Genomic DNA, 26,109 nt, shown 5'->3' with positions numbered 1-26,109 from the left:
TTTAAAGGGCTAAATTAGGGTTCTAAGGTAGTAGGATGAGCCCAGGGGGCAGAGCGCAGAATCGTGGGGATTCAGGAGTGCAAGCTACCTGGCCGCTCAGACATGACTAGAAATTGCCTTCTTGATAAATGAGGCACAAGAGGCAACTATCTACAAAAAGCTTGTACATGCAGACATTTAAAAACATTTCACATGGAGAAGTGACGCAAAATAGAGAAAAAAATAATTAGAAAAACATCTTTAAGATTACAATAACAAAGTTTTGAATTTAAAAATGCAGAGGGACTAAACACCACGTACTGTCCTGAGTTAGATCCTGGAACCGAAAAAGGACCTAGAAGAACGACTGGTAAAATCAGAATAAAGTGTTTAGTTAATAGTTTCGTATCCCTATTCATTTTTAGGTTTGACAAGTGTACTACGGTTACGTAAGATAGGACCTTGGGGGAAGCTGGGCGATGGGTATACAGGAACTCTCTGTACTATCTTTGTCACTTTTCTGTAAATCCAAAATTATTCCAAAATAAAATTTTTGTTTAAAAAATGCATAGAAAAATAAGGGCAAAAGACAGCCAAGAAAGGACAGAAACACAGAGTTTCATAATAAACATAGGGTTTTGTACCTACCAAAACAAGTGTCCTATGTTGATGATAATTTAAGAGGGGGAGTTTTAAAGTAGGAGGTAGTAGCTCACATGCAATAAAATAAGGTAAATAAGTAAAAATGACAAAGCCTAAAGAATAATGGGCAGTGGATAAAGGTGTCTTCTAGGGTATTACAGATGGAATTATATGCCGCCGTAGCCTTTTCTGAAAAGCAGTTTTGCAATAAATGACAGAAGCCATAAGTTCATAGCCTTTGACACGGTAATACCGTTTTAGCAACCTGTACCAAAGCAATGATTTAAAAGAAAAAAAGCCACCTATTTTTATGAAGTTGTAACTCTGCCCTGTAGTACTGGAAATTGTTCCTATGGCCACTGGGTGCCTAGACAGATTATGGTGCTATTAATTAAATGGAATATTATAATGGAATTAAGAATGATAAATCTGAGAATTGTGGAAAGGAATACATGAAGTAGTTTTTTAAGAGCTCAGTACATGCAATGTAGTATCCTAGATTAGGTCCTGAAAAGGATATTAGTGGAAAAAATGGGAAAATGGGAATGAATAAAGCCTATTTTAGTTAATAATATGGTATCAATATTAATTTTTTAGTTTGGATAATTGTCCGTGATTATGAAGATGTTACTATTAGGGAAATGTATATGGGAACTCAATATCTTTGGGACTTTTCTGTAAATCTATAATTATTTTAAAATAAAAGTTAAAGAGCTCAGAATTATATACAAACTCATGCACATACTGCAATCAACTAAAAAAAATTTACTGTATATAAAGTTAGGTAGGCTCATAAAACACTGTCAGAGTTATAAAAATACTTTGCCTTCGCAGGAGTGGGGTGGCATGGGGTGGCATGGGAGGAAGGGTTCATTTATGTCGCTACTTAGATGTTTCACTGAACAACTGATTATCAAGATGCTCTGACTCAGAGCGGCTGGGGAGAATTCTGAAGGATTCATATCCTGATAGTCTAAAAATGACTTTTATTTTTCCAGCATCTAAGTTTCATTGAGGGAGTAAGGAAGACATTTTCTATAATAATCTTTTGAGTAATCATTCCTCGGGGACTATATTTAGAATTCCATCGTACATGAAATTAAATATTTTTGTTTCCTAAAGAAAGGATACCTTCTGCTTCTTTGCGGGGCACTCAGTTCCTGAGTCCTTGGCAAATTGAAAGAATGGAAAGGGTTAACTAAAGATACCCTTTAGATATCTTTAGATCTATCGAAAGCTTGAACATCTGGGAACCTAGATCTTGTCACTTCTGCCTGCTTAGGTGCCCCAGGCAGCATTAAACAGGCGAGGAGTGACTAAGGGGGCAGATGGGGGAGGCCAGAGGGTGGTGGCGATGGGGAATACCTCCAAAGTGGCCTCATCAAAGTCAGCTCTAAACCAATGGACTTGTTCCAAATTTGTAAAAAACAATTTCGTTTAGTGCTGTTGGAAACAGCATTGAAGGATCACCTTAGCCTTCCCTGCAGGCTTTCCCTTGGTCCACTTCCATCAGGAGGTGGAGAGATTTGCCTCCAGAGAAGGACAGCAAGACTCAGTTTCCCCAAAGGGACGCCATCTGTGTGGGGTACCTCAAGTGGGCAGCTCGGCCAATCGCCAGACACACAGATGAGCTCCACTCCAGCCCCCGCTTCCTCCTGTTCTGGCCCAACTTTTATCATAAGCCTGGTTGAACTTACACCACTGAGGGATGGTCTGAAAAAACCTGCATTCCACTTCTAGAGTCTAGGGTTCATCTCTGCCTCAAGTCAGACGGGGAAGCTGGTCCACGCTGTACTTGAAATGGGTTTGTCCTTTGCTTCCAATGAGCAAAATCCAAACTTCTATGTGTCTTTACATAAATTTGGAGTATTGTTAAGCACACTGATCACATTGATCGATGGTGGCCCCTGAGTGAAGCCTCAAGGGAGACTTTTCTTTGGACAGTCCAGTGAGCATGGGCTCTGGAGCCAAATGGCCTGGCTTCAAATCCTGACTCTACTAGTTAAGTAGCTGTTCAACCTTCTATGCCTCATTTTCCTCATCTGCAATAATGACAGTCAGCCCCTTGAATTTCTGTGAGGATGAGAGTCAACAGCAACGAAGTCTTTAGGACTAAGCCTGGCAAAAAGTTAGCACTCAATAAATATTCATTATTACAAATATTTTATGACAGAGCACTAGAAAAACCATTATATTCCACAAGGAACTGAGATGCTTTTCCCTCATGCACAGTGTGATTCATACAAAGCAGGGTTCTGAGACCCTTTTCCCCTCCCAACAGACTTAGGGTCCTCAAGAGTGACAGTGACTTTCTATAGCACGGGGCACCTTCAGAATCTCGGGTGGGATGGGGGCAGTTAGAAGCACGTGTAGTTTGCAGAGGTTTTTTCAAGATTCTGAGATGCCCTTACAGGAATTCATGCCATTTACCATAAAAGTCCTCAGTAGAAATAATCACCTGGAGGTACAAAAACGGACCCAAAGGTCACTTTTCTTAACTATGCCAAGTCCTATGCTCTGAAAAAAAGTCCTATGCTTTTTCCTTCTCCCCAGTCTGATCTGTTCTAACTCCATGTACTGTCCCAGTACAGACAGATGCACTGATTCTTCCCTTATGTTTTCTGTGGCTTGTAAGTGCTTTCATAAGTCTCCTCAGATCTTTTATAGAACAAAGAAGGATAAAAAATAAATAACACAATACACATGCTCTTTTGTTTACAACTAAGTGCAACTTTAGTTACTTCTAAGAAAGCTGAGCCTCCTTATTAACATAAACAAATTCCTAATAGGTGCTAGAATAGACACGTTGGGAACACAACAGTGGTAGATCAAGAGTTCAGTAAGCAATACAACTGAGGGGGAAAAAGAGAAAGCACCCTCTTAGGTAACAGCTCAATTACCTCCAATTCCCGCTACCCATTCAATCTCCATTCCATGCATCACCCTTCCGGCCCACTCTTGTCAATTTCACACTCAGCTTTACAGACATCACTGGCCCAGCCCTTCCGGGTGGAGAAAAATACTGCTGCTGCTCGCCCTTCCTCCTCCAGTCTTTGCTGATAGCCCTTATAAAACACTTGGTAGCAAAGCAAATTATTCACAGCCTGCCTTCCTGTTTTACTAGGTCCCTTCCCTTCCTTGCCATAAGATTTATCTTTAAAGGCCAGGGTTGTCAGAGGCCAACCAAGAACTTGTTCAGAACACTGCTGGCTCTGGAGCAGCCTTAACCTGATCAGGCTGTGCTTAGAAGGAAGCTGAGCAAACTAGGAGCAACAGAGAAGCCCTGGGATTCTTACAGAACCAATGGCAATGTGGCAGCTTCCGGCCAGGGAGCCAAGGTTTTGAACCTGCACGGTGTTCCCCACTTGACTACTGCTACAGGAACCTATCTGCTGTTTTATTTGTAGACACAGATCTACTTTGGGATTCAGAAAAATATCTAGGTTCAGCTACATAATTTGCAACTGAAAATGAAATATGCAAAATGAAAACACATGGCCCCCTGTTCAAAAAGCAGGGGGGGGGGAGAAGCTGTAAAAAGTATTAAGACATGAAGCTTTATCCTTTCTTCTGAATTCTCTCTCTCAACTCCTAACGGTGTTTTTTGCTTGTCATTTAATGTCACCCTCTCTCAGGCACGGGGATACTTACAGGGTGAGTGCAGACCATCACAGGCTGCCCACCGCTACAGACCATCAGCTGCTAGGCCGACGCACCACGTCCTGGCCAGGGGTGGGGAAACTGAGCCAAGAATCCCCCTTTCCCGTGGACTCACCACCCCAGCCCACAGCAAACGGATGACCCTCTGTTTGCAACGCCTGTGCCGGGACACGCTAGGCACCTGGATCGGGAGTGGGCGGGGCCTCACTGAGTCACCCGCGAACTCACTGCGGTGCTGTCCACCTGAGCTGGGCAGGCCACTACTTTGTCCCCTCCTGGGACACCATGGAGTTTGTGTACCCGGCATCAACTCTCCCCAGGCTCACACCTAGCTCCCTACAGGGGTGGAAGGCAACAGTAACTGCTGGGTGGGGGGCAGGGCCCGAGGTGCCAAGCAGCAGGGGAACGGGCAGCTGAGAAACACTGCGCAGGTAGGGAGGTGGCGGGACTGTGCGTAAGCCAAGGCTCCAACCCCCCGGGGCACACTCCGTTGCCCCACTGCACTTCATCTACAGAGCACAGAGTCAAAGATAAAAGTATGCAGAACGTCAAGAGAGCAACTGCACAGAAAAACACGGGGCCCTGATTCTCCGCGCAGGGCCCTGTGCAACTGTACAGGTCGCATACCCGTCAGCTGGTCCTGCTGGTTCCCCACCATGAAACAGGCCTGTGTTTAGGTCAGGAATGAGGAGGAACTTTCGCTTTGCACAGGTGCGAGGCTGCCCTGGAGGAGGTGGGTGTGAGGGGTCTGTGGCACCTGTTCACCGCCCCTCCCATGGCACTGCAAGGCAGAGCCTGGCTCATCTTCAAAGGCTTCTGAAGCCCACCTGTTTGAACGATAATTTTAACTTATTGCGATGCACAAAGAACTGATGTAGTGAGATACAAGCAGAGTCGTGATGATTACAGAAATCCTCCCAAACCTAACTTGGCCGAGGGGTTTACTTTAATTGTTGGGGAGATTAGGAAAGAGAGAGGACTGAGGACTAATTCCTTATTAAGTGGCTCTGGGTTGATGGTTTGTAAAAAACTGGGCCGTTATCCAAAGTCATTATTTTGATGCAAGAATATTAATCTGGTCGCTGAAAGCACTTTCTTACAAACCTTAGCTTCTGGGTCACTGTTGATACTACAAGAATCATCATCATCAGCATGTGGGGCATTTCTAGAAAGAAAAACAGAAAATTGGACTTAGAATTCTATTGCAATCTCTAGCTGCACAAAGCCACTCATTACGGCAGGTGCTCTGAACGCCCTACCTGAGTTTCAAGGATGCATAGCGCAGTGTTGCTCCTTCAAACTCTTTTAAACTGGGGTCCGGGTTGACTGTGGCTGCATGCAAATCCTAGAGGAAAAGAGATCCCTGTTAATGTAGAAAGGGGAATGACCCAGTACATGGCCTCAAATATCAAAGGGGAGAGAAGTCCTCCCAGCACGAGGCAGAGAGTGTATGTGAGCTTAGGCAGAAAAAGGCATGCATGGGCTGCTGATGCCGGTTTGGTGCAAGTGCCGCTTCTTACAAGACAACAGGAACCTGGGGCAATCAGCCTGAAGTCATTCACAATGGGAGACATCAAAAAAGGAGACACGTGTGAGTCCCACAGCCCTAGCCAGAAGCCCCATCACTCCGTCCCTGCAGAATGCATGATATTCACAAAGAAGATGCAGCCACAGCCATGCAAAAAGGACAAAATATTAAATGAGCTAAAATCTGACAATATACTTGCCTTCCAAATGTCACTATTAATCTTTCCCCCATTCAGAACAGCAAAATCACTCCATGGCTGTTTCTAGACATATAATTATTCACAAGGAAAAAGCACATTGATTTAAAAAAAAGAAAGAAAGAAAGAAAATAATAAAGGATAGAAAAGGAAAGGAAAAAAAAAGAAAACACACACACACACACACACACACACAAGACACTGTTGTTAGCATTGATATTCACAGGATGGGTTAGGGAACAAATTCACTCTAACGGCAGCATGTGAGCTCGCTCTCCCTTGATCTAGATCAACACCTGAGGCCTAGGGCAGGAGGAAAGAGAGGGCGCTTTAATTACTTACCAAAACAAATGGCTGAACGTCATTACCAGACATTGAAGTTATCGATACTTTCTAAATGTGGTCTTAAAAGCACACACTATGCATCAAAGTATTAAATGCCCAGCGTACCTAATTTCACAGGCACCTTTTTGTCTCCTATTAACCAAACAGAACTGTTTTCTTGAGGTGGAGGTGGAATTAGGGATGTTGCTTGTCAATGTGCTGGATGGAAACGGGAATGTCCATGGCTAAGGGCATAAAAAAGCTGGGGGCCAAATTATTTTCACTTAGAAGAAAAAAATGGCAATGATGGAGGGCAAAGAACCCAGCCTGACCTCATCTTGCTGAGATTTAATCTAATAAAAAAATAGCTCTAGACAATCTAATGTAAATTTCTCTTGTTCATAAAAAACTCTACTTCCTTGCCACCCAAGCCTCTTCACAAATGAATATTCGATCACGAAATGCTTTTCTAAACATAGTTATAGAACAAAGTGCAAAACCTTGCCTTGCTGGGCAACCTCTGACGATAGACCTTCGAATCTAAACAACTCCTTCCTTTATTCACCTCGGACAACCACGGAAACATCTGTTTTCTTTCTACTATATTGACTGAATATTCAAATATTTTTCACGTGACATTTGGGGAAATAAATGATACTAATAAGACACCCATAAAGTTCATCCTTATGAACTAGTTCCACTTGTCAGGAAAATCTCTTTTCTTGAATAATAAATCAGTAAGAGAAACTTTTCCACTAAGTAACTTTACAACTAAAGTTCTTTGAAAATGAGACAGTAGTACTGACCCATAACTTCTGCACACAATACAATTTTTAAAGCCACGCAAAGCAAGAAGCAGTGAAGATCCAATGTCCCAGGTGTTGAAAAAATGCATTTATTTGGCTCTGAAGGGCTCTCTGAGGGCATGGTCATTGCAAACCTGGATCCATTATCACTTCTACACAGTTGGTGTCATTGTTGCTTTCTTTGCTGGACTAGGCACCCAACCTGCAGTTTTTCAAACTAAAACAGAACTTGGACCACTGCTCTTTATGTATTTTTTAAAAATAATCTCTTTTACTGAGCACAGAGCAGGAATGCTGCCCAGCCCCTCACCTCTTTCCTCACTCCATCCCCAAAAGCAGCGTTCAGCTTTTACTGAGGAGAAAATATTACAGGAAAATCTTAACCTGTCAGCTGTGGTGACCTATGAACCCCCTGAAATGGATGTGGGATTTTGTGCAAGTGCATTTTATCCCCAACTTTTCTGTTCTCAGAAGGGCCAGTGACCAAAAAATGTTTAGAGTTACCATCATAGGGGAATTAATAAACACGCATGATAAGGACTGGAAATATCAAGTACAAAATAAAATTTTAAGCTAAAATTTCTTTTTAAAAAAGAAAACACGCCTCTTTGGTCCCAAATTGTCATCATCATTTACACGTGAGCATTATTTGGTTTTCATTTAGGTTGAACTTTGAAAATGTAATCAGATGGTGAATTGGGAAGATTCAAGATAATTGTGCTCTTGTGAAGACATTTTTAAAAAGGTATGTGTGTCTGACAAAGGGAATCTGATATCAGAAACTATACCCAAAAGACACTGTGTTAGGACTACAAAGAGTGAAAGAAGAGCATTTTTTAAAACAAGTATTCAGAAAAGGCTTTGGCATTTTATCAAACACTTCTCTATACGTGTGTGTTTAAATTTTTTTATGTATTTACTCTCTGGATGTAGGAGTCCCTGTAAAGTAAAAGTTGATTATGGTTCTGAGACTGCATGGATCTAGCTCTCATGCTACGGAGACAGGAGTCAGCTGGCAAACTTCCAACAATCAACTTTTACAGATTTAAATAAACAAAGGCCCTATACAGTGATTTTGCAAAACCTTAAAATAACATAAGTATTCCTGAAGAAACCCTTTAGCACAAAACTCAAGCAAATAAAAATGGAAACTAACATTACATGCTATGAACAGGCCAAAGACCTTTTTTCCTTCCCATGTTTAAAATTTTCATTGACATCAAAGATGAGAAACTTTCTCCTCCATTTAAGTGACTATTATTTTTTAAGTCAAGGGCAATGAAGGACAAAACAGTTTGTCCTAAATGTTAAGAACGATATATTCTATTCATCTATTATTATTTTTTTTAATTAAGAAGAGAGAATACAACATTTTAGCTAATCATTTAAAGAAAAAAGACACCAACACAGATGCTTGGGTTGTACAGAGAGTCTGCAGTCTGGGTGATGGGAGTGAGAGATGAAAGAAGAGACAAAGAGAAAGACAATAAAAGAGGAAAAGGCAGGCGAGCAACATGCCCCAGGGAAGACAGACACAAAGAGAGGTAAAGGAGAGTAGAGGACGAACAGGGACCATCTTCCATGGGTAACAACCTCCAATCGGTCATCTCTCAGGCAATGCAGCTAAAGCCTTGCACAGCTGAGAGATGGTGGCGTCAGACTTATGGCTGGGGACACACCCTCCTGGTGCTCGTCTTGACCTTGGCCAGGCTGCAGCACCCCTTATCCTGATTACGGTGATGACACTCAGGTTCTCGAGAGCCCTGGAGCCCTAGCTCCTCAGAGACAGTGGGGACAGACCCAGCGCCTGGAGCACGGCACCTCCCATGACCCTTCATGACCTTTCAGCATGGCACCCTCGTGACCTACTAGGGGAATCAATCTGACGGTATAACCTTGACTATTGAGAGTTTTCTTCTTCCATATTTTTCTTCTGGGATCTTAGAAGACTTCCCACCAGCGTGTGGACACAGTGAGGTCAAGAACATGAGCCCTTAGCCCAGGGGCTGGCTGCCTGAAAGTGCCCAGGAATAGCAGTGTCCTTATCTCTGCTAAGGCATTTGTAAGAATAAAAAGTTTGAGAGCCTAGGGACTACCAAGGGTTATGAGTTATGCTTCGTAATCCTCTTTTGTCAAGACTTGAGGCTTGGTATGTGTAGCCTTGATGATAAATGGCAGAGTACCTGGAATTCTGGAATTCCAAGGAATAGGCCAGCCAATGTTAATAAGCACTATATCCACATATGTGTGTATATTTTTTCCTTCTTTTAAAACTGCTTTCCGTGTTTTGCTGGATGCAACACTATCAAAAGAATAGTTATGGTTTATGATGCAAATAAAATCCAGAGAAGTTAAAAAAAAGAATCTAACTGGAAGACAAACTGACAAATGCTTGTGCAATTAAATTAGTCTCTGTCAGCAGTAGCACTATTTACAAACTAGAGGAGAATCAGGAGACCTGGGTCTCTAGTGCTGGCTCTGCCGCTACAGCAAGTCAACTAAGAGCTCCCTCCGCTACGAAGCTGGTTTATTCCTTCATTCAGCAAACATTTAATGAACATTGACACGTACCAGGCACTGTGCCAAGTGCCGAGGACACAAGATGAGGCGGGCAGGTCCCGACACCCCCCAAAAGGGAGGCGGACGTGCCTCAAGTAAGAATACTATAAAGAGACACAATGGAATAAAGGTTAAAGGGCTTTCAAAGCAGACGGGTGAGAACAATCCTTCCCAGGAGATGCTAGCGGGAAGCCAAAGAATTGAAGGGGAAGTGACATATAAATAAAAACAGGGAGACTGAATTTGCTAGAAGACCAGCTCTTGTACTCACTCAGAATTTCCTGCAACGCTTATGATAGAGGCAGATTCTCAGGCCCTACCCTTAGAGAGTCTAGCTCAGTGGCCTGGGGTAAAAATAAGGAAACTTAGCATGTTCTACAAGCCCCAGAGGACATCCTAGCCACCATCCTTGGCTCCCAGGCTGAGAAATACTGCCGTAGCATTCACTAAGCCCTTCTCAAAGGTTCTTGCCAGCTCTAAAATGTCATGATTACTTGATCAGGTCAAGAATTTCAGTAAAATGATGACAGGCTGGCCCCTTTATGTTGTCACCTTATTTCGAGATGTATGTGAAATTCCATAGGTTCTAATGCAATACGTGGGTTTTGCCCCTCCTGGGGAGTTAGCTGCTCAGGCCCCTCCCAGACTCCAGAGGCAATGCAGCAAGAACAGAGTGAATTGTGATCAACAAGAAATCACGGTCCTGAGAAACCATTCGACCTTCCCTTGCTTCAGACCCACTTGGTCCTCCATACTCTTATCCTTAAGGAACTTGGAAACACCTTCTGCTGGAAGGATTCTACGTAAGGCTTGCTTACGGGCCAATAGTTATTCATTACAATATTTTGTGTAGCTCCCTCTTCTCTCTAAAATTCAACATCTAAGTAACTTGGAACAAACTGATGGGCTGGGGGAAGATCATCTTTGGGCCAAATTTCAGCAGCAAATGCTTCCCGGCCAGTTTATAAACTTTCAAAAAATACTGCTGGCGTATGCAGAGGGAACATTATGTGCTGCGCCTAACACTTCCCTGGTGAACTTTGGAATGTGAAATGTAAAATTTTCAAACTGTAAGGAAGCCCTTCCGTCCTAAACTTTTGTGAAGCTGAGTCAACAGATTTGGCACTTTTTTTTTTTTTTTTTTAAGCCAGCTCAGGAAAAATCTGTGTAAGATGTGCGTTTCTGACGCGACATATTACAAGTTTCTTCTTGCCCTTAACATTTTGCTTTCTCTCATGTTTCCAAATTAGTCAAAATAGATTCTATTTAGGGACCAAAGAAATGGCATCAAAGATATAATCATTTCTCTTCAACTGGTATTAGCACCTGAGACAATGTTATCAAGAGAAGTCATCTTCTAGAAAGTGCTGCATATGTCACCTGGAGTGAGATGAAGCCATTCAAGGCTCTCCAAGCCTCCATACACACATAGTGAAACCTGGAGTAGGGGCAGGGGCCAGCAGACCTCCATTCAGGCTTGACTCCACTAGGTATTAGGTGTGTGATCCTGGGCGAGCTCCCTCACCTCTCTGTGTGCGTTGTCAAATGTTAAGAAGGTAATGACAACTGTCGCACAGATGCGTAGGGTTTTATGAGGAGTAAGGAGACAAGGCATGAAGCTGGTGCTCTAAACACTCGATTACCCTTAGTGCTTCTGCTTTAACATCCGTGTCAGCACCTGCCGGACCTGGGAACGTAGCAGTCTGTGTCTTCCCCCACTTCTCCCCTTCCTCTCCTCTCTACCTATCTGCTGATCCCTTTGCCCCTAGGATTTTAATGTATTGCCTTTTAAATCTGCTTGGTTCTTTGACTTAGTGGATGGCCTGATGTCCAGGGGAAAAAATGTACGTGAAGCAAACAACCGAAAGGTTGATCCAAAGAACATCTATCCCATTGGTCTATTTAAAGTGCTGGGGGACGTCCTTGGTGGCTCAGCGGTTAAGAATCCGCCTGCCAGTGCAGGGGACACGGGTTCGATGCCTGGTCCAGAAAGATCTCACATGCCACAGAGCAACTAAGCCTGTGCACCACAACTACCGGGCCTGCGCTCAAGAGCCCACGAGTCACAACTACTGAAGCCCATGTGCCTAGAGCCCGTGCTCCGTAACAAGAGAAGCCACCGCAATGGGATGCCCGGGCAATGCCACGAAGAGTAGACCCTGTTCGCCGCAACTAGAGAAAGCCCCCACACAGCAATGAAGACCCAACACAGCCAAAAATAAATACATAGAATTAATAAAGAAAACTAAAGAGCTGGAAATGGGTCTCTCTCTGAAGCTTCAAAAAACTACACCTTTGTTACCATGTTTCTTGGAGGGATGAGGCTTTGTCCAACACGATGGCAACAGAAGAGAGGAACAGAACCATCCTGCCACCCTGACGCCACCTGCCTGGTTACTCAACTTGCTGAGCCTCGGTCACCTCTTCCCTTAAATGGTAAACATAATAGCTGTCATCTCTGCTGCGTGAAGAGTCTTGAAGGGGACAAATGAAGTGACGTTTATGAAAATACCCTGAAAGCCACAAAAAGTCATGAAGAGCAGCTGGGAGGCGGACCAGTGGGGATGTGATGGAAACACTGAACTCCAGGAGAGCAAGTGAGGCAGGCGGCCACAGGACACAGTCGGAGCCTGGGAAGGGGGGCTAGGCAGTGAGCGGGAGGGGGGTGGAAGCAGGCATGGACGGGGCAGGGCAGGCAACAGTGGGCATCAGAAGGTGGCTCGGGGATGAGAAGAGGACTCTGCTTCCCAATCATTATCCCCAGGGCCAGCAGCCCACCTGTGCTGCGTTCTTCCTAAGACTTTCCACAGAAAACATGAAAGTGAAAGTCTACCATGTTAATCAAAGAAGTAAAAACCCAAGCCACGTAAACCTCGGGATGCCCTCCTTGGGCTTCACCCCACCCACGCCTCGGCCTCAGGAGGCGGGCTCCGAGACAAACTTCATTTCTTCCACATACAGAGGACAAGAGATTCATTGAACAGAAATGGTATCTCAAAGTTAGTCTGATCTCCTCACCTCTGGACCAAGAGAAAGCAGGTCGGCTGAGATCTCAGAGCCAGGGAAGCCAAGGGAGAAGGACTCTGACCTGTAATTCAAGGAGGATTCGGGAACCCTGCGTTCTAGAGCCAGCGTGGCTGCTGGTCACTGGCCTCTCTGTGCCTCAGTTTCCCTGTCTGTAATGGACAGATACTGGTGCCAATGCCCCCTTCCCAACCGGGCATTCTCTGGTTGCAGGGCCCTCCCTGGGGGTGAAGGCGGTAAAGGCGGTTTACAATAAGGGGGATGGAGCCGTGGAATGGAGAAAGATTGTAACAGAGATGCCGAGAGCCAAGCAGTACAGGTGAAGAAGAAAGAGGGGCTCTGTGCCTCAGTGAGAGCCCAGGGGCGTCCTGGCCCGCTCAGCCCCTGGGAGGCCACTCTGCGGTCCGGGGAGAAATGCCAAGAGGTAACTGGGCCAGAATGGAAGAGGGCTCCACTTCATGCTGAGCTCCACGAGGAGCAGCCTGTGTTGGTTCATCTTTATCCCCCAGCACACCTCACATAAGGCGAATAAATCGACTGAATGGGATGTGCCCTTAGAGGAGGAATATTATGCTAATAAAAAGTTATCAAAATCACCCAGTGATAAGCAACAAAATCCTAAGTGATTCAGTGGAACTGAAGCACATATCTGATCATCAGGGCCAAGTACCAACAAACCAAGGCCCTGGTCTATCAACGGGGCCTATAGCTCGCCTCAACCCATCACTTGAAAGATGGAGAATCTGAGGCCCAGGTGGGGTGAGATGCCTAAGCCCAGTAAAAGCAGGAATGTGGCTGGAATGTAGGTCTTCCTGCCTCCCAGAGAAGAGCAAGTAAATAATGGAAGATGCTGTTTACTTTCAAAGACAGGAAGGGTGATAATAGCGGCAAATATGTAGAGAAACTTCGGGGTAAGAGACGCAGTTCAAATTCCTTCCATGTCCTCAAAGTAAAAGAAAATGAGTTGTTTAAAGAGCAGAAGACTGTGATCAAAAAAAGGCAGAAGTGCCCGTGTGTTAGGAATGAAACTTCTTTTCTCCAGCAAAGCCATTACTTAACTCTAACCTTTTCCCACTGTAATTCTCTTGAATATTTAGTTATCAGGATTCACAAAGGTTCACTGCAGGGATTTTTGTATTAGTAAATACCACGATGGAATTTTTTAATGCCTCAGTTCTTTGTTTAAATATCAGATTTCATCCTCAGGGACAGAACAAATTTATACTGCTAATTACTTCTAAAACAATGTCACTTCTGCTAAATAAACAGATCCTCTTTTTTTTTTTTTTTATTAGAAATTAAGCATTTAAGGGCTCTCAAGGGTTATTCCTGCAGACATTCTCTCCATGCAGTCAAATGAGCCCACAGATATTAATAAGATATGCAGTAATTATAACACATCTGGCCAAGAGACATTCTTCTGTGTGTAAATATTTTATGGAACCAGCACCACGCAACAGCACCTACAGAGTAAATTACTGCCTCCGCGAGCCCCAGGGAATCTTAACCACTTCTCATTAATCAGCCTCTCTTACTTTCTGTACCTGAAATGGTGTTTCGAGAGACCAAAAGCCATTAAAAAAATGAAGACATCCCTGAAAGATGGTATTAACACTCTTCACTAAGAGGAAGCATTTCGGTTTCAAATGCAACATGCATGAAAATCAAAAGCTTACCTGGATGACCTGTTGGGGCAGAAGCAATGAGTCTAAGGAGAAATCACAAATTACATCCACTCTACTAAGCCATCACAAAGACACTCCATTTTACCTCGTTCTCTGGGGTGGGAGATGGCGTTACAGAACTAAGGGACCCTTTCCTAGAACCCTGGAGATCTGCTGGGATGGAGACAGGGCGTTCCCACTGAGTCGTCCCGGTTGGTATGTGCCAATAATAGGTCCCAGCGATGTCACTGATTCTTTTCCAGCCAGGTGGCAAATCTGGATCAGTCTGAAAGGAGTGATCACTCCATATATCTGCTGGAAAATGGAAAAAAAGTGAGGGTTTTATTCAAAGAGGAAACAATTACAGTCTTCCAATTTTACTACCAACAGTCAGGAGAATTCCACAGACAGATGTGTCCAGAGCCCAAATGAGAACTGAAGCCATCCTATGGACACGAAGTATGGAAAGAGGGGGAATACGGAAAGAAACATGGAAAGAACTGGAAGGTTGACACTTGAGAACATGGATATAAAGGACCCATTATCAAGTCATCTTACAGCTCCAAGGACCCTATGAACTAACAGGCTAAGGCTCCATTAGTCAGAATCAACTACCCAAGCAAAATTTGCAAGGTTACACACAAAACCTACTGTATCCCTTTGTACATTTGTAAGATTTACTGTTTGGGATCATATATCATTCCCAGCGATGAGTACAACTCTAATGTTCTTTAACTGCTTTCTGGATGAGTTACTGGATTTATGAGTACTGGATTTATACCTTTCATTTGCTTTAACAACTCCTCCCATTTGATTGTAAACATCTACAACGTAGCCATGTCTTTCGTAATACTCTAGCATTCTAAACTGCACACAGAAGATTCCCAAGGAGGGCAGACTGAAAAAGCCTTGGAATTCGAAAAGGAACCAGACTGACTCTAAAAACCGGCCAGTAATATAAATGCATGAAGGAGGATAGGTGTGGGATACAACAGAGAATGGTGAGGATGGTGGCAAACTGGTAAGCACGTGCAAAGTCCAAAGGCATTTAAATTCAAAAAATAATTTTTTAAGAACTGTATGTGTGGGGGGGAAATAAAATACACCTACTGGGCAATTTCAGTCATCCCTGGCTTATATCAATATTTTATTAATTTACTGGATAACTATTTGTTTTTTAAAAATCTCATTTTTGGCCTTCTTTGAGTTGAGTATGAGATGGATTAAAGTGCTAGAGAAGAGAGGAGAGACATAAGGAAGCAGAGTAAGAAATCCATAGAGAGGGAGGCATAATGGAGGAATTGCAGGTGGCTATTATCAACATACATAGGTAGAAAAACTTAATAAACTTGTGCTCTAAATCTAGGGATCACTTCATTCTAAGGATGAGGCCCTTTTCTGTGTGGTCATTCACAAGAGGCTGGAGCCTTTTCTTTTTCTTTGTTTTTTTGCGGTACGCGGGACTCTCACTGTTGTGGCCTCTCCCGTTGCGGACAGAGCACAGGCTCCGGACGCGCAGGCTCAGCGGCCATGGCTCAAGGGCCCAGCCGCCCCGCAGCATGTGGGATCTTCCCGGACCGGGGCACGAACCCGTGTCCCCTGCATCGGCAGGCGGACTCTCAACCACTGCGCCACCAGGGAAGCCCGAGGCTGGAGCCTTTACAGCAATTTAAATGAGAAAGTGTGTGGGCCTTGCTCTCAGCAAATGTCACTGCATCCTGTGGGCTGGCGTCACTGAGGCTGCTACAGCCGCAAGAAGAAAAAAAGAAACCAAACAAAGAAGTTGATTAAGGCTATGGGCACAGATGTGCATTCATGCAGTTGGTTAGCATCCCAGCATTCACTTTTCTCATTTAAATCTGCCAGAGGCAAAACTGCCACTTGTCTCAAATTATGATGGAAATTTCCCCTCCCCCTACAGGAAATTAAGCACGATTAAATAATTTCAAATTACCCAAATCTTTCAGAAGCAACTCGAAACAAACATGTGCATACACTCCTCTGTCCTGTCTCCGTTTTAGGGGGTGAGACGGTTGTTTCTGCTGTTATTTTGTTTTAAATATTTCAACTGGGATGGGAAAGGTAAAATACACAGGTCTTGGTATTAAGTTGGAGAAAACCCTACCAAGGGTGTTCCCTTGTCCAATTCTAGCAGCTCAGACAACAAGCTCGAGATGGAAACTAAAAGGACCTAAAGAGGACGCTAGTTACCGTTTCTGTTGTTTTTAAGGTCTGAGGGCCTGAATTTACACATGTATCCCCGTTGTCTCTACAGCTGGGACATTAGCATATACGAAGAATAGCTACATAACACTATGAGAATATAAAATCACATCAGCACAAGGGCAGAGACCAAGGTCAGCAGTCTTCAGGTGTGGCTTTCCAAAGTGGTTGAGAGGGGCCTTGGGCTGCATGGCAGAAAGTGGTCTGTTCTGTTTCAACCAGACCCATTCACTTATATTTGGTTTATATTTTGAATTTCTGGTGAGATTTTGTTGGAATAAAAATTACAAGGTGGGTTATTCTGTTGCTAAAGATTGGTGATGATCAGATGATGATGATGAAGGAAGTGAGGTGGGCACATCTACAATATTATCAGCAGTTCAGAATCATTTATAGAATCCCTTCCGCATCACCCTACCCGGGTTGTAAGGAATGTAAGCCCCGTGAGGGCAAGCAGACATTATCTCTGTCATGTTCACCATCATATTTCCAACACCTAGCATGGCAGGTGTTCAATTACAATGAGCTGGATGAATGGAGGATAGATGGTGGATGGATGGATAGACAGAAGGGTAGACAGAAGAAAGGAAGATAAGAAGGAAGAATGCACAAAGAAGCAGGGAGAAATAAGTGAATGAAGTCCTGAATGATGGGAATTGAACTTGGCGCTTAGCAAAGGAGAATTCTGAAGAAATCAGTTCTGCGTAATTTCATAAAACAGAGCAACTTCACAAAGCTCGGGAATACTAGCTTCTAGTTAAGAGCATGTCTACTTCCCTTGAAGGCATATGTGAATGTTGTTATGGACAAAAAGAAATACAATATGATAAACTGGAAAGAGTCCTGGGCTGGAGTTGAGATTTTGTTTCATTTTTTTATTGATAGGTTCCACAGGAACAGCAAGAAATATGCCTTCTGAGGTACCTCAGTGCCATTACACTTCATTTTGTTTAATCTTCAGAGCCCCAATGTGCTTTGTTTTCCTACATAGAACTATGTACACATTTAAATAAGTACCCTGGACCTTATTCAACAGGTCAGTGGTTTTCAAATGTTATCAAATGGGGGAGGAGGACAGTGGTGCAGGTAGGTGGAACTCCAGGCCTGTCCAGAGTCTTTTGACTGTTGCAGCAACATTTTTACCTGTTTTAAATATTGGTCTTGTATGCATGATTTTCCTTGAAAACAGGGATTAGTTGAATGCTCACATCAATCCCACCAGAAGGTAAGAGTGGGAATAATAGCCAGCCAAGACAAGAAGCCGGGCCTTTCAAGGCTTAAACCCAAGTTCTCTTAATGCTGCCACGAGGTTCTCAGCAGCTGGTAACAACTGTGCTGTTATTAACAGTAAAAGTAACAGGGATGCTGATGTGGGCTGTGGGCTGAAATACCCAGCTGCTTTATTGCTTCTCTACTGCAGGAGCTTGTGGAGTGTCCACTGCTGCCCCATGAAGGACACACTATGGTTATCCCATTTCTAAGGCTCGGAGAGGACGGCAGTTTGGTTTAAAGCCAAGGGGGTAAACTATGTCCCTATGTAGAAATGGATGTTACTTTTTCAGAGATCTGAGAAAAATCAGTTGTGGTCAGCTTGGGGGAATTTAGAAGGTGTATAAACGGGGCGGGGGCAGGGGAGGGACACATAAGAAAGGACACAATGGCTTCAAGTCTGAAGCTATGAGACCGGCCAGCTGACCTGACCAAGGTTACAGAGTTGGTGAGCGAGGGCACCAAGATTTGCCCTGGAGACTAGGTACATCCATGCAAGGACACTTCCAATATAGGCGTTGCATAGGGTCCTCCCTTCCGTGTCTCCCTCTCTAATTCTGCATCCAGTAAACCCAGGCAGCCACTTCAGCGGGTCCATGGATCTGCAGCCTCTCCCACTGGAAACCCGAGGATCCTATTCCACACTCGGGCACACAGCAGAGATTGAGATCCCACCTAGTTCTCCCTCCTCCCTTCCCTACAGGATCTCACAGCTAAGAAGCTTTATGGTCTCCTGTTATGTCATCACTGCATCACTGCATCTTGCTGAAGGTGCCTTCAAGGAGAAGAGGGAAGTGGGACACGGTTCAGTGGTAAGAGCAGAAAGCTATAGATATCCTTTCTAAGTGGCTCTGTGGCCCACGTTGTCATTTGCAGTTTTGTTCCAGAAGCAGGGCCTGGAAGTCGGAGTGTAAAAATAGCAAGGCTGAGAGCCCCAGAAAGTCTCTCTTGTGCTGGGAGCCTCTTGGGCCAAGAGCAATACTTGGCATAGAAACAAGGAGCCCGTCTATGAGCAGCAAGGACCTGCCCCTTCCAGCCGCCTTGGGCGCCAGTGCCGCTGCTGGCCTGGCTCCACCTCTACCACTTCTCTCCTGCTCTCCTCCCTGGTCTGTGTGTGAAGCAAGCCTGCCTCTCATCACCCTCTCCCCTGGGTTCACTTGCAGGAACTGAAGGGTCAAATGAAAACGAATTAGCATCTAGCAGCAGCTGGAAATCTCCCCTCTTGCTCCGGAGGCCACAGGAAGAAGGGATGGGTGAGCTGGCATTCTAAATTTGGCAACGTCTGCAGTGCAGAGCACAAGAGGCCTCCCTCTGGCCCTCTTAATGGCACTCACTCCCTTCCTTGACAGTTGTATACCCAGTGCCTTCAGTGTGTACGGCAGGGGGTGAGCACCTTTCGAAGAAAGAGGAGACAGATTAACTCATTCAACAAATATTTCCTGTCTACTCTGTGCCAGGCATTGTTCTAGGGCTGGGGGGCACAGAGTTCATCAGACAGACCCGGGTCTAGCATCCGTGAACTGGGGCAGTGGTTCTCAAGGTTCACAGTCACCTGGAGAATCTGCTAGAACACAGACTGCTGGGTACTACCCACCCCCACCCTCCCGCCAAGGTTCTGACTCAGTTGCTCTGGGGCAGGGCCTGAGAATCTGCATTTCTAACAGTTCCCAGGTGGTGCTGATTTCTTGCTGCTGGTTTTGGGACCACACTTTTAAGAACCACTGGCCTAGGAAAACAGAAAAGGTAATTAATCTTTTCCACCAAACTCCATCTAACTGCTGGCTCTAGAGAATAAAAAATGTGAATTATATTCAATCATTCTTTCATTTATTCACCCATTTATTCATTCATTCTCTTGCACTGAGGGCCTCCAATACATTCCAAGCACTATGCTAGAAGCTGAGAATACAGTAATGAATAAAAGAGGCAATTCAGGTATAATGGGATCAATTGTGTCTGGGGATAGGGTGGGCTATTTGGATAGGATGGTCTGAGGAAGGAACAATGTCACCCCAAACTAGAAGGGGCACCAGCCTTGGGAAGAGACAAGAGAACAGCACTCCTGGAAGACAGAACAGCAAGTGCAAAGGCCACGTGGCAGGGAAGAGCCTGTTGTGTCATTACAGCAGAAAGTCACCTGAATGAGATGTGAGTGGTCTAGGATAAGATTTAAGGCCATAAGGGCTAAGGATTCACCCTCTATGCAAAGGCAAGCTCCCGAAGCTCTTGTGTGGTCTGTGTTTTCAAAATCAGAAGAGTAATCTGCATAATGCTCCCATTCTTAGAGAAGAAAAACCTCTCTCTTCGGAAGTCTTAGCTGCAGCTACTGCTGGCTTGTCTTTTGAGCACTGTTATTCCAGAGGGAGCCAGATGCCTTAATCCAAACTATCTGAATTTAGCTTTAAAACACTTTCTCCGGGACTTCCCTGGTGGCGCAGTGGTTGAGAGTCCGCCTGCCGATGCAGGGGACACGGGTTCGTGCCCTGGTCCGGGAAAATCCCACATGCCGCGGAGCGGCTGGGCCCGTGAGCCATGGCCGCTGAGCCTGCGCATCCGGAGCCTGTGCTCCGCAACGGGAGAGGCCACAACAGTGAGAGGCCCGCGTACCGAAAAAAAAAGCATAAAAAAGGCCAAATTTCAAAAACAAAACAAAACAAAACAAGAAACACTTTCTCCGGTCACCGGTGGTCTGCTTCCTTTGCCTCTCTTCTTTCCTAACTCACTACTTAGTCCCTTAATTTTTTCTGGACCTAGAACCTCCTTGTCAGAAAACAGCGAGAAGGCTCTTCATTCCCTCCAGCTTCACCACCGACTTCTGAAGACAAGAGCGTGGAGCCAGGACTCCAGGTCTGGATCATTTATTATAGGTGTGCTGAGGGTTCCAGGCAGCATACAGAGGCTGTTTAGAACCCAGGGTGAAACTGTCCTCAGTCAAAGGAATTGGCAAAAACAATGACTGTGGAAAACAAGGGAATGTGCCCCAAATGTACAAAATCTGTGAGCACTCTGACCCGCTAGCCTGCCAGACAGAGGGGAGAAAAGCTGACCTAAATCAGCTTCAGGGCCCCTGCTATTTCTTGATATTTATTTGCAGGGCCTATTTGGGACCCTAAAGTGTCTATCACAGCCTCAGAAAAATTCATGTTGTACTCAATTGAGCTTTCCTGTGGTTGCATTCTTTTTACAGGTGTAATAAACCTCTTAACAGTTTTGGGAATGTTGATTTTCTAACTCTTTTTCCCTATTTTCCTTTAAAAACATTAACATTAAGATATTTAGTGTACCTGAAATATGTAGTTATTTGTAACTGAGGATTTTTCTGTTAAAGATTTTTTTAAATTTAATTTTATTTACTTTTTAATACAGCAGGTTCTTATTAGTTACCTATTTTATACATATTAGTGTATATATGTCAATCCCAATCTCCCAATTCATCACACCACCACCCCCCCTCCCCGCCACTTTCCCCCCTTGGTATCCATACGTTTGTTCTCTTCATCTGTGTCTGTATTTCTGCCCTGCAAACTGGTTCATCTGTACCATTTTTCTAGGTTCCACATATATGTGTTAATATACAATATTTGTTTTTCTCTTTCTGACTCACTTCACTCTGTATGACAGTCTCTAGATCCATCCACATCTCTACAAATGACCCAATTTCATTTCTTTTTATGGCTGAGTAATATTCCACTGTATATATGTACCACATCTTTATCCATTTGTCTGTATATGGGCATTTCGGTTGTTTCCATGACCTGGCTATTGTAAATAGTGCTGCAGTGAACACTGGGGTGCATGTGTTTTTCTGAATTACGCTTTTCTCTGGGTATATGCCCAGTAGTGGGATTGCTGCATCAGGTGGTAATTCTATTTTTAGTTTTTAAAAGAACCTCCATACTGTTCTCCATAGTGGCTGTATCAATTTACATTCCCACCAATAGCGCAAGAGGGTTCCCTTTTCTCCACACCCTCTCCAGCATTTGTTGTTTGTAGATTTTCTGATGATGGACATTCTAACTGGTGTGAGGTGATACCTCATGGTAGTTTTGATTTGCATTTCTCTAATAATTAGTGATGTTGAGCAGCTTTCATGTGCTTCGTGGCCATCTGTATGTCTTCTTCAGAGAAATGTCTATTTAGGTCTTCTGCCCATTTTTGGATTGGGTTGTTTTTTTAATATTGAGCTGCGTGAGCTGTTTATATATTTTGGAGATTAATCCTTTGTCCGTTGATTCATTTGCAAATATTTTCTCCCATTCTGAGGGTTGTCTTTTTGTCTTGTTTGTAGTTGCCTTTGCTTTGCAAAAGCCTTTAAGTTCCATTAGGTCCCACTTGTTTATTTTTGTTTTTATTTCCATTACTCTAGGAGGTGGATCAAAAAAGATCTTGCTGTGATTTATGTCAGAGTGTTCCTCCTATGTTGTCCTCTAAGAGTTTTATAGTGTCTGGTCTTACATTTAGGTCTCTAACCCATTTTGAGTTTATTTTTGTGTACGGTGTTAGGGAGTGTCCTAATTTCATTCTTTTACATGTAGCTGTCCAGTTTTCCAAGCACCACTTATTGAAGAGACTGTCTTTTCTCCATTGTATATCCTTGCCTCCTTTGTCATAGATTAGTTGACCATAGGTGCATGGGTTTATCTCTGAGCTTTCTATCCTATTCCATTGAACTATATTTCTGTTTTTGTGCCAGTACCATATTGTCTTGATTACTGTAGTCTGTAGTATAGTCTGAAGTCAGGGAGTCTGATTCCTCCAGCTCCATTTTTTTCCCTCAAGAATGCTTTGGCTTTTCGGATCTTTTCTGTCTCCATACAAATTTTATGACTTTTTGTTCTAGTTCTGTAAAAAATGCCATTGGTAATTTGATAGGAATTGCATTGAATCTGTACATTGCTTTGGGTAGTACATTTTCACAATACTGATTCTTCTAATCCAAGAACATGGTATATCTCTCCATGTGTTTGTGTCATCTTTGATTTCCTGCATCAGTGTCTTATAGTTTTCTGAGTACAGGTCTTTTACCTCCTTACATATGCTTATTCCTAGGTATTTTATTCTTTTTGTTGCAATGGTGAATGGGATTGTTGCCTTAATTTCTCTTTCTGATCCTTTGTTCTTAGTGTATAGGAATGTAAGAGATTTCTGTGCATTAATTTTGTATCCTGCAACTTTACTAAATTCATTGATTAGTCCTAGTAGTTTTCTGGTGGCACCTTTAGGATTCTCTATGTATAGTATCATGTCATCTGTAAAGTGACAGTTTTACTTCTTCTTTTCCAATTTGGATTCCTTTTATTTCTTTCTCTTCTCTGAATGCCATGGCTAGGACTTCCAAAACTATGTTGAATAATAGTGGCGAGAGTGGACATCCTTGTCTTGTTACTGATCTTAGTGGAAATGCTTTCAGTTTTTCACCATTGAGAATGATGTTTGCTATGGGCTTGTCATATATGGCCTTTATTATGTTGAGGTAGGTCGCCTCTATGCCCACTTCCTGGAGAGTTTTTTTTTTTTATCATAAATGGGTGTTGAATTTTGTCAAAAGCTTTTTCTGCATCTATTGAGATGATCATATGGTTTTTATTCTTCAATTTGTTAATATGGTATATCACATTGATTGATTTGCATATATTGAAGAATCCTTGCATCCCTGGGATAAATCCCACTTGATCATGGTGTATGATTCTTTTTTTTTTTTTTTTTTTTTTTTTTGCGGTACGCGGGCCTCTCACTGTTGTGGCCTCTCCCGTTGCGGAGCACAGGCGCCGGACACGCAGGCTCAGCAGCCATGGCTCACGAGCTTAACTGCTCCACGGCATGTGGGATCTTCCTGAACTGGGGCACGAACCCGTGTCCCCTGCATCGGCAGGCGGACTCTCAACCACTGCGCCACCAGGGAAGCCCTATGATTCTTTTAATGTGTTGTTGAATTCTGTTTGCTAGTAGTTTGCTGAGGATTTTTGCATCTATATTCATCAGTGATATTGGTCTGTAATTTTCTTTTTCTGCAGTATCTTTGTCTGGTTTTGGAATCAGGGTGATGGTGGCCTCATAGAATGAGATTGGGAGTGTTCCTTCGTCTGCAATTTTTTGGAAGAGTTTGAGAAGGATGGGTGTTAGCTCTTCTCTAAATGTTTGATAGAATTCACCTGTGAAGCCACCTGGTCCCAGACTTTTGTTCGTTGGAAGATTTTTAATCCCAGTTTCAATTTCATTACTTGTGATTGGTCTGTTCATATTTCTATTTCTTCCTGGTTCAGTCTTGGAAGGTTATATCTTTCTAAGAATTTGTCCATTTCTTCCAGGTTGTCCACTTTATTTGCACAGAGTTGCTTATAGTAGTCTCTTAGGATGCTTTGTATTTTTGTGGTGTCCATTGTAACTTCTCCTTTTTCATTTCGAATTTTATTGATTTGAGTCCTCTCCCTCTTTTTCTTGATGAGTCTGGCTAAAGTTTTATCAATTTTGTTTATCTTCTCAAAGAACCAGCTTTTAGTTTTACTGATCTTTGCTATTGTTTTCTTTGTTTCTATTTCATTTATTTCTGCTCTGTTTATGATTTCTTTCCTTCTACTAACTTTGGGTTTTGTTTGTTCTTCTTTCTCTAGTTCCTTTACGTGTAAGGTTAGATAGTTTGAGATTTTTCTGCTTTCTTGAGGTAGGCTTATATTGCTATAAACCTCCCTCTTAGAACTGCTTTTGCTGCATCCTACAGGTTTTGGATTGTCGTGTTTTTGTTCTAATTTGTCTCCAGGTATTTTTTGATTTCCTCTTTGATTTCTTCAGTGACCTCTTGGTTATTTAGTAATGTATTGTTTAGCCTCCATGTGTTTGTGGTTTTTATGGTTTTTTTCCCTGTAATTGATTTCTAATCTCATAGCATTGTGGTTGGAAAAGATCCTTGATATGATTTCAATTTTCTTAAATTTACCGAGGCTTGATTTGTGACTCAAGATTTGATCAATCCTGGAGAATGTTCTGTGTGCACTTGAGAAGAAAGTGTAATCTGCTGTTTTTGGATGGAATGTCCTATAAATATCAATTAAATCTACCTGGTCTGTTGTGTCATTTAAAGCTTCTGTTTCCTTATTAATTTTCTGTCTGGATGATCAGTCCATTGGTGGAAGTGAGGTGTTAATAGTCCCCCACTATTATTGTGTTATTGTCAATTTCCTCTTTTATAGCTGTTAGCAGTTGCCTTATGTATTGAGGTGCTCCTACGTTGGGTGCATATATATTTATAATTGCTATATCTTCTTCTTGGATTGACCCCTTGATCATTACGTAGTGTCCTTCCTTGTCTCTTGTAACAGTCTTTATTTTAAAGTCTATTTTATCTGATATTAGTATAGCTACTCCAGCTTTCTTTTGATTTCCATTTGCATGGAATATCTTTTTCCATCCCCTCACTTTCAGTCTGTATGTGTCCCTAGGTCTGAAGTGGGTCTCTTGTAGACTGCACATATATGGGTCTTGTTTTTGTATCCATTCAGCGAGCCTGTGTCTTTTGGTTGGAGCATTTAATCCATTCACATTTAAGGTAATTATCGATATGTATGTTCCTATTACCATTTTCTTAATTGTTATTGGTTTGTTTTTGTAGGTCCTTTTCTTCTCTTGTGTTTCCCACTTAGAGAAGTTCCTTTATCATTTGTTGCAGAGCTGGTTTGGTGGTGCTGAATTCTCTTAGCTTTTGCTTGCCTGTAAAGCTTTTGATTTCTCCATCCAATCTGAATGAGATCCTTGCTGGGTACAGTAATCTTGGTTGTAGGTTCTTCCCTTTCAGCACTTTACATATATTGTGCCACTCCCTTCTGGCTTGTAGAGTTTCTGCTGAGAAATCTGCTGTTAACCTTATGGGAGTTCCCTTGTATGTTATTTGTTGTTTTTCCCTTGTTGCTTTCAATAATTCTTCTTTGTCTTTAATTGTTGTCAATTTGATTACTATGTGTCTCGGTGTGTTTCTCCTTGGGTTTACCCTGCCTGGGACTTTGCACTTCCTGGACTTGGGTGGCTATTTCCTTTCCCATGTTAAGGAAGTTTTCGACTATAATCTCTTCAAATATTTTCTCGGGTCCTTTCTCTCTTTCTTTTCCTTCTGGGACCTCTATAATGCGAATATTGTTGTGTTTAATGTTGTCCCAGAGGTCTCTTAGGCTGTCTTCATTTCTTTTCATTCTTTTTTCTTTATTCTTTTCCACAGCCGTGAACACCATTCTGTCTTCCAGGTCA

The 26,109-nt window shown here is 43.1% G+C and overlaps 1 protein-coding gene across 12 annotated transcripts in view; it reads right to left on the bottom strand.

Moving 5' to 3' along the window:
* Positions 1–26,109, bottom strand: part of APBB2 (amyloid beta precursor protein binding family B member 2) — a 375,435-nt gene that overhangs the window by 102,150 nt on the left and 247,176 nt on the right. For 9 of the 12 annotated variants that reach the window (XM_060012656.1, XM_060012655.1, XM_060012657.1 and 6 more), the window contains 4 exons: positions 14,489–14,697; positions 6,009–6,071; positions 5,541–5,626; positions 5,386–5,446 (listed from right to left, as the gene is read on the bottom strand). In XM_060012656.1, coding sequence (XP_059868639.1) covers positions 5,386–5,446; positions 5,541–5,626; positions 6,009–6,071; positions 14,489–14,697 — 419 coding nt within the window. The remainder of the gene's footprint in view (positions 1–5,385; positions 5,447–5,540; positions 5,627–6,008; positions 6,072–14,488; positions 14,698–26,109) is intronic. The other 3 variants (XM_060012662.1, XM_060012663.1, XM_060012664.1) reach the window with 3 other exon arrangements.

Source organism: Delphinus delphis, chromosome 5 (assembly GCF_949987515.2).
Source record: "Delphinus delphis chromosome 5, mDelDel1.2, whole genome shotgun sequence".
NCBI classification, from domain to species: domain Eukaryota; kingdom Metazoa; phylum Chordata; class Mammalia; order Artiodactyla; family Delphinidae; genus Delphinus; species Delphinus delphis.
This window is presented reverse-complemented; position numbering and strand designations above follow the sequence as displayed.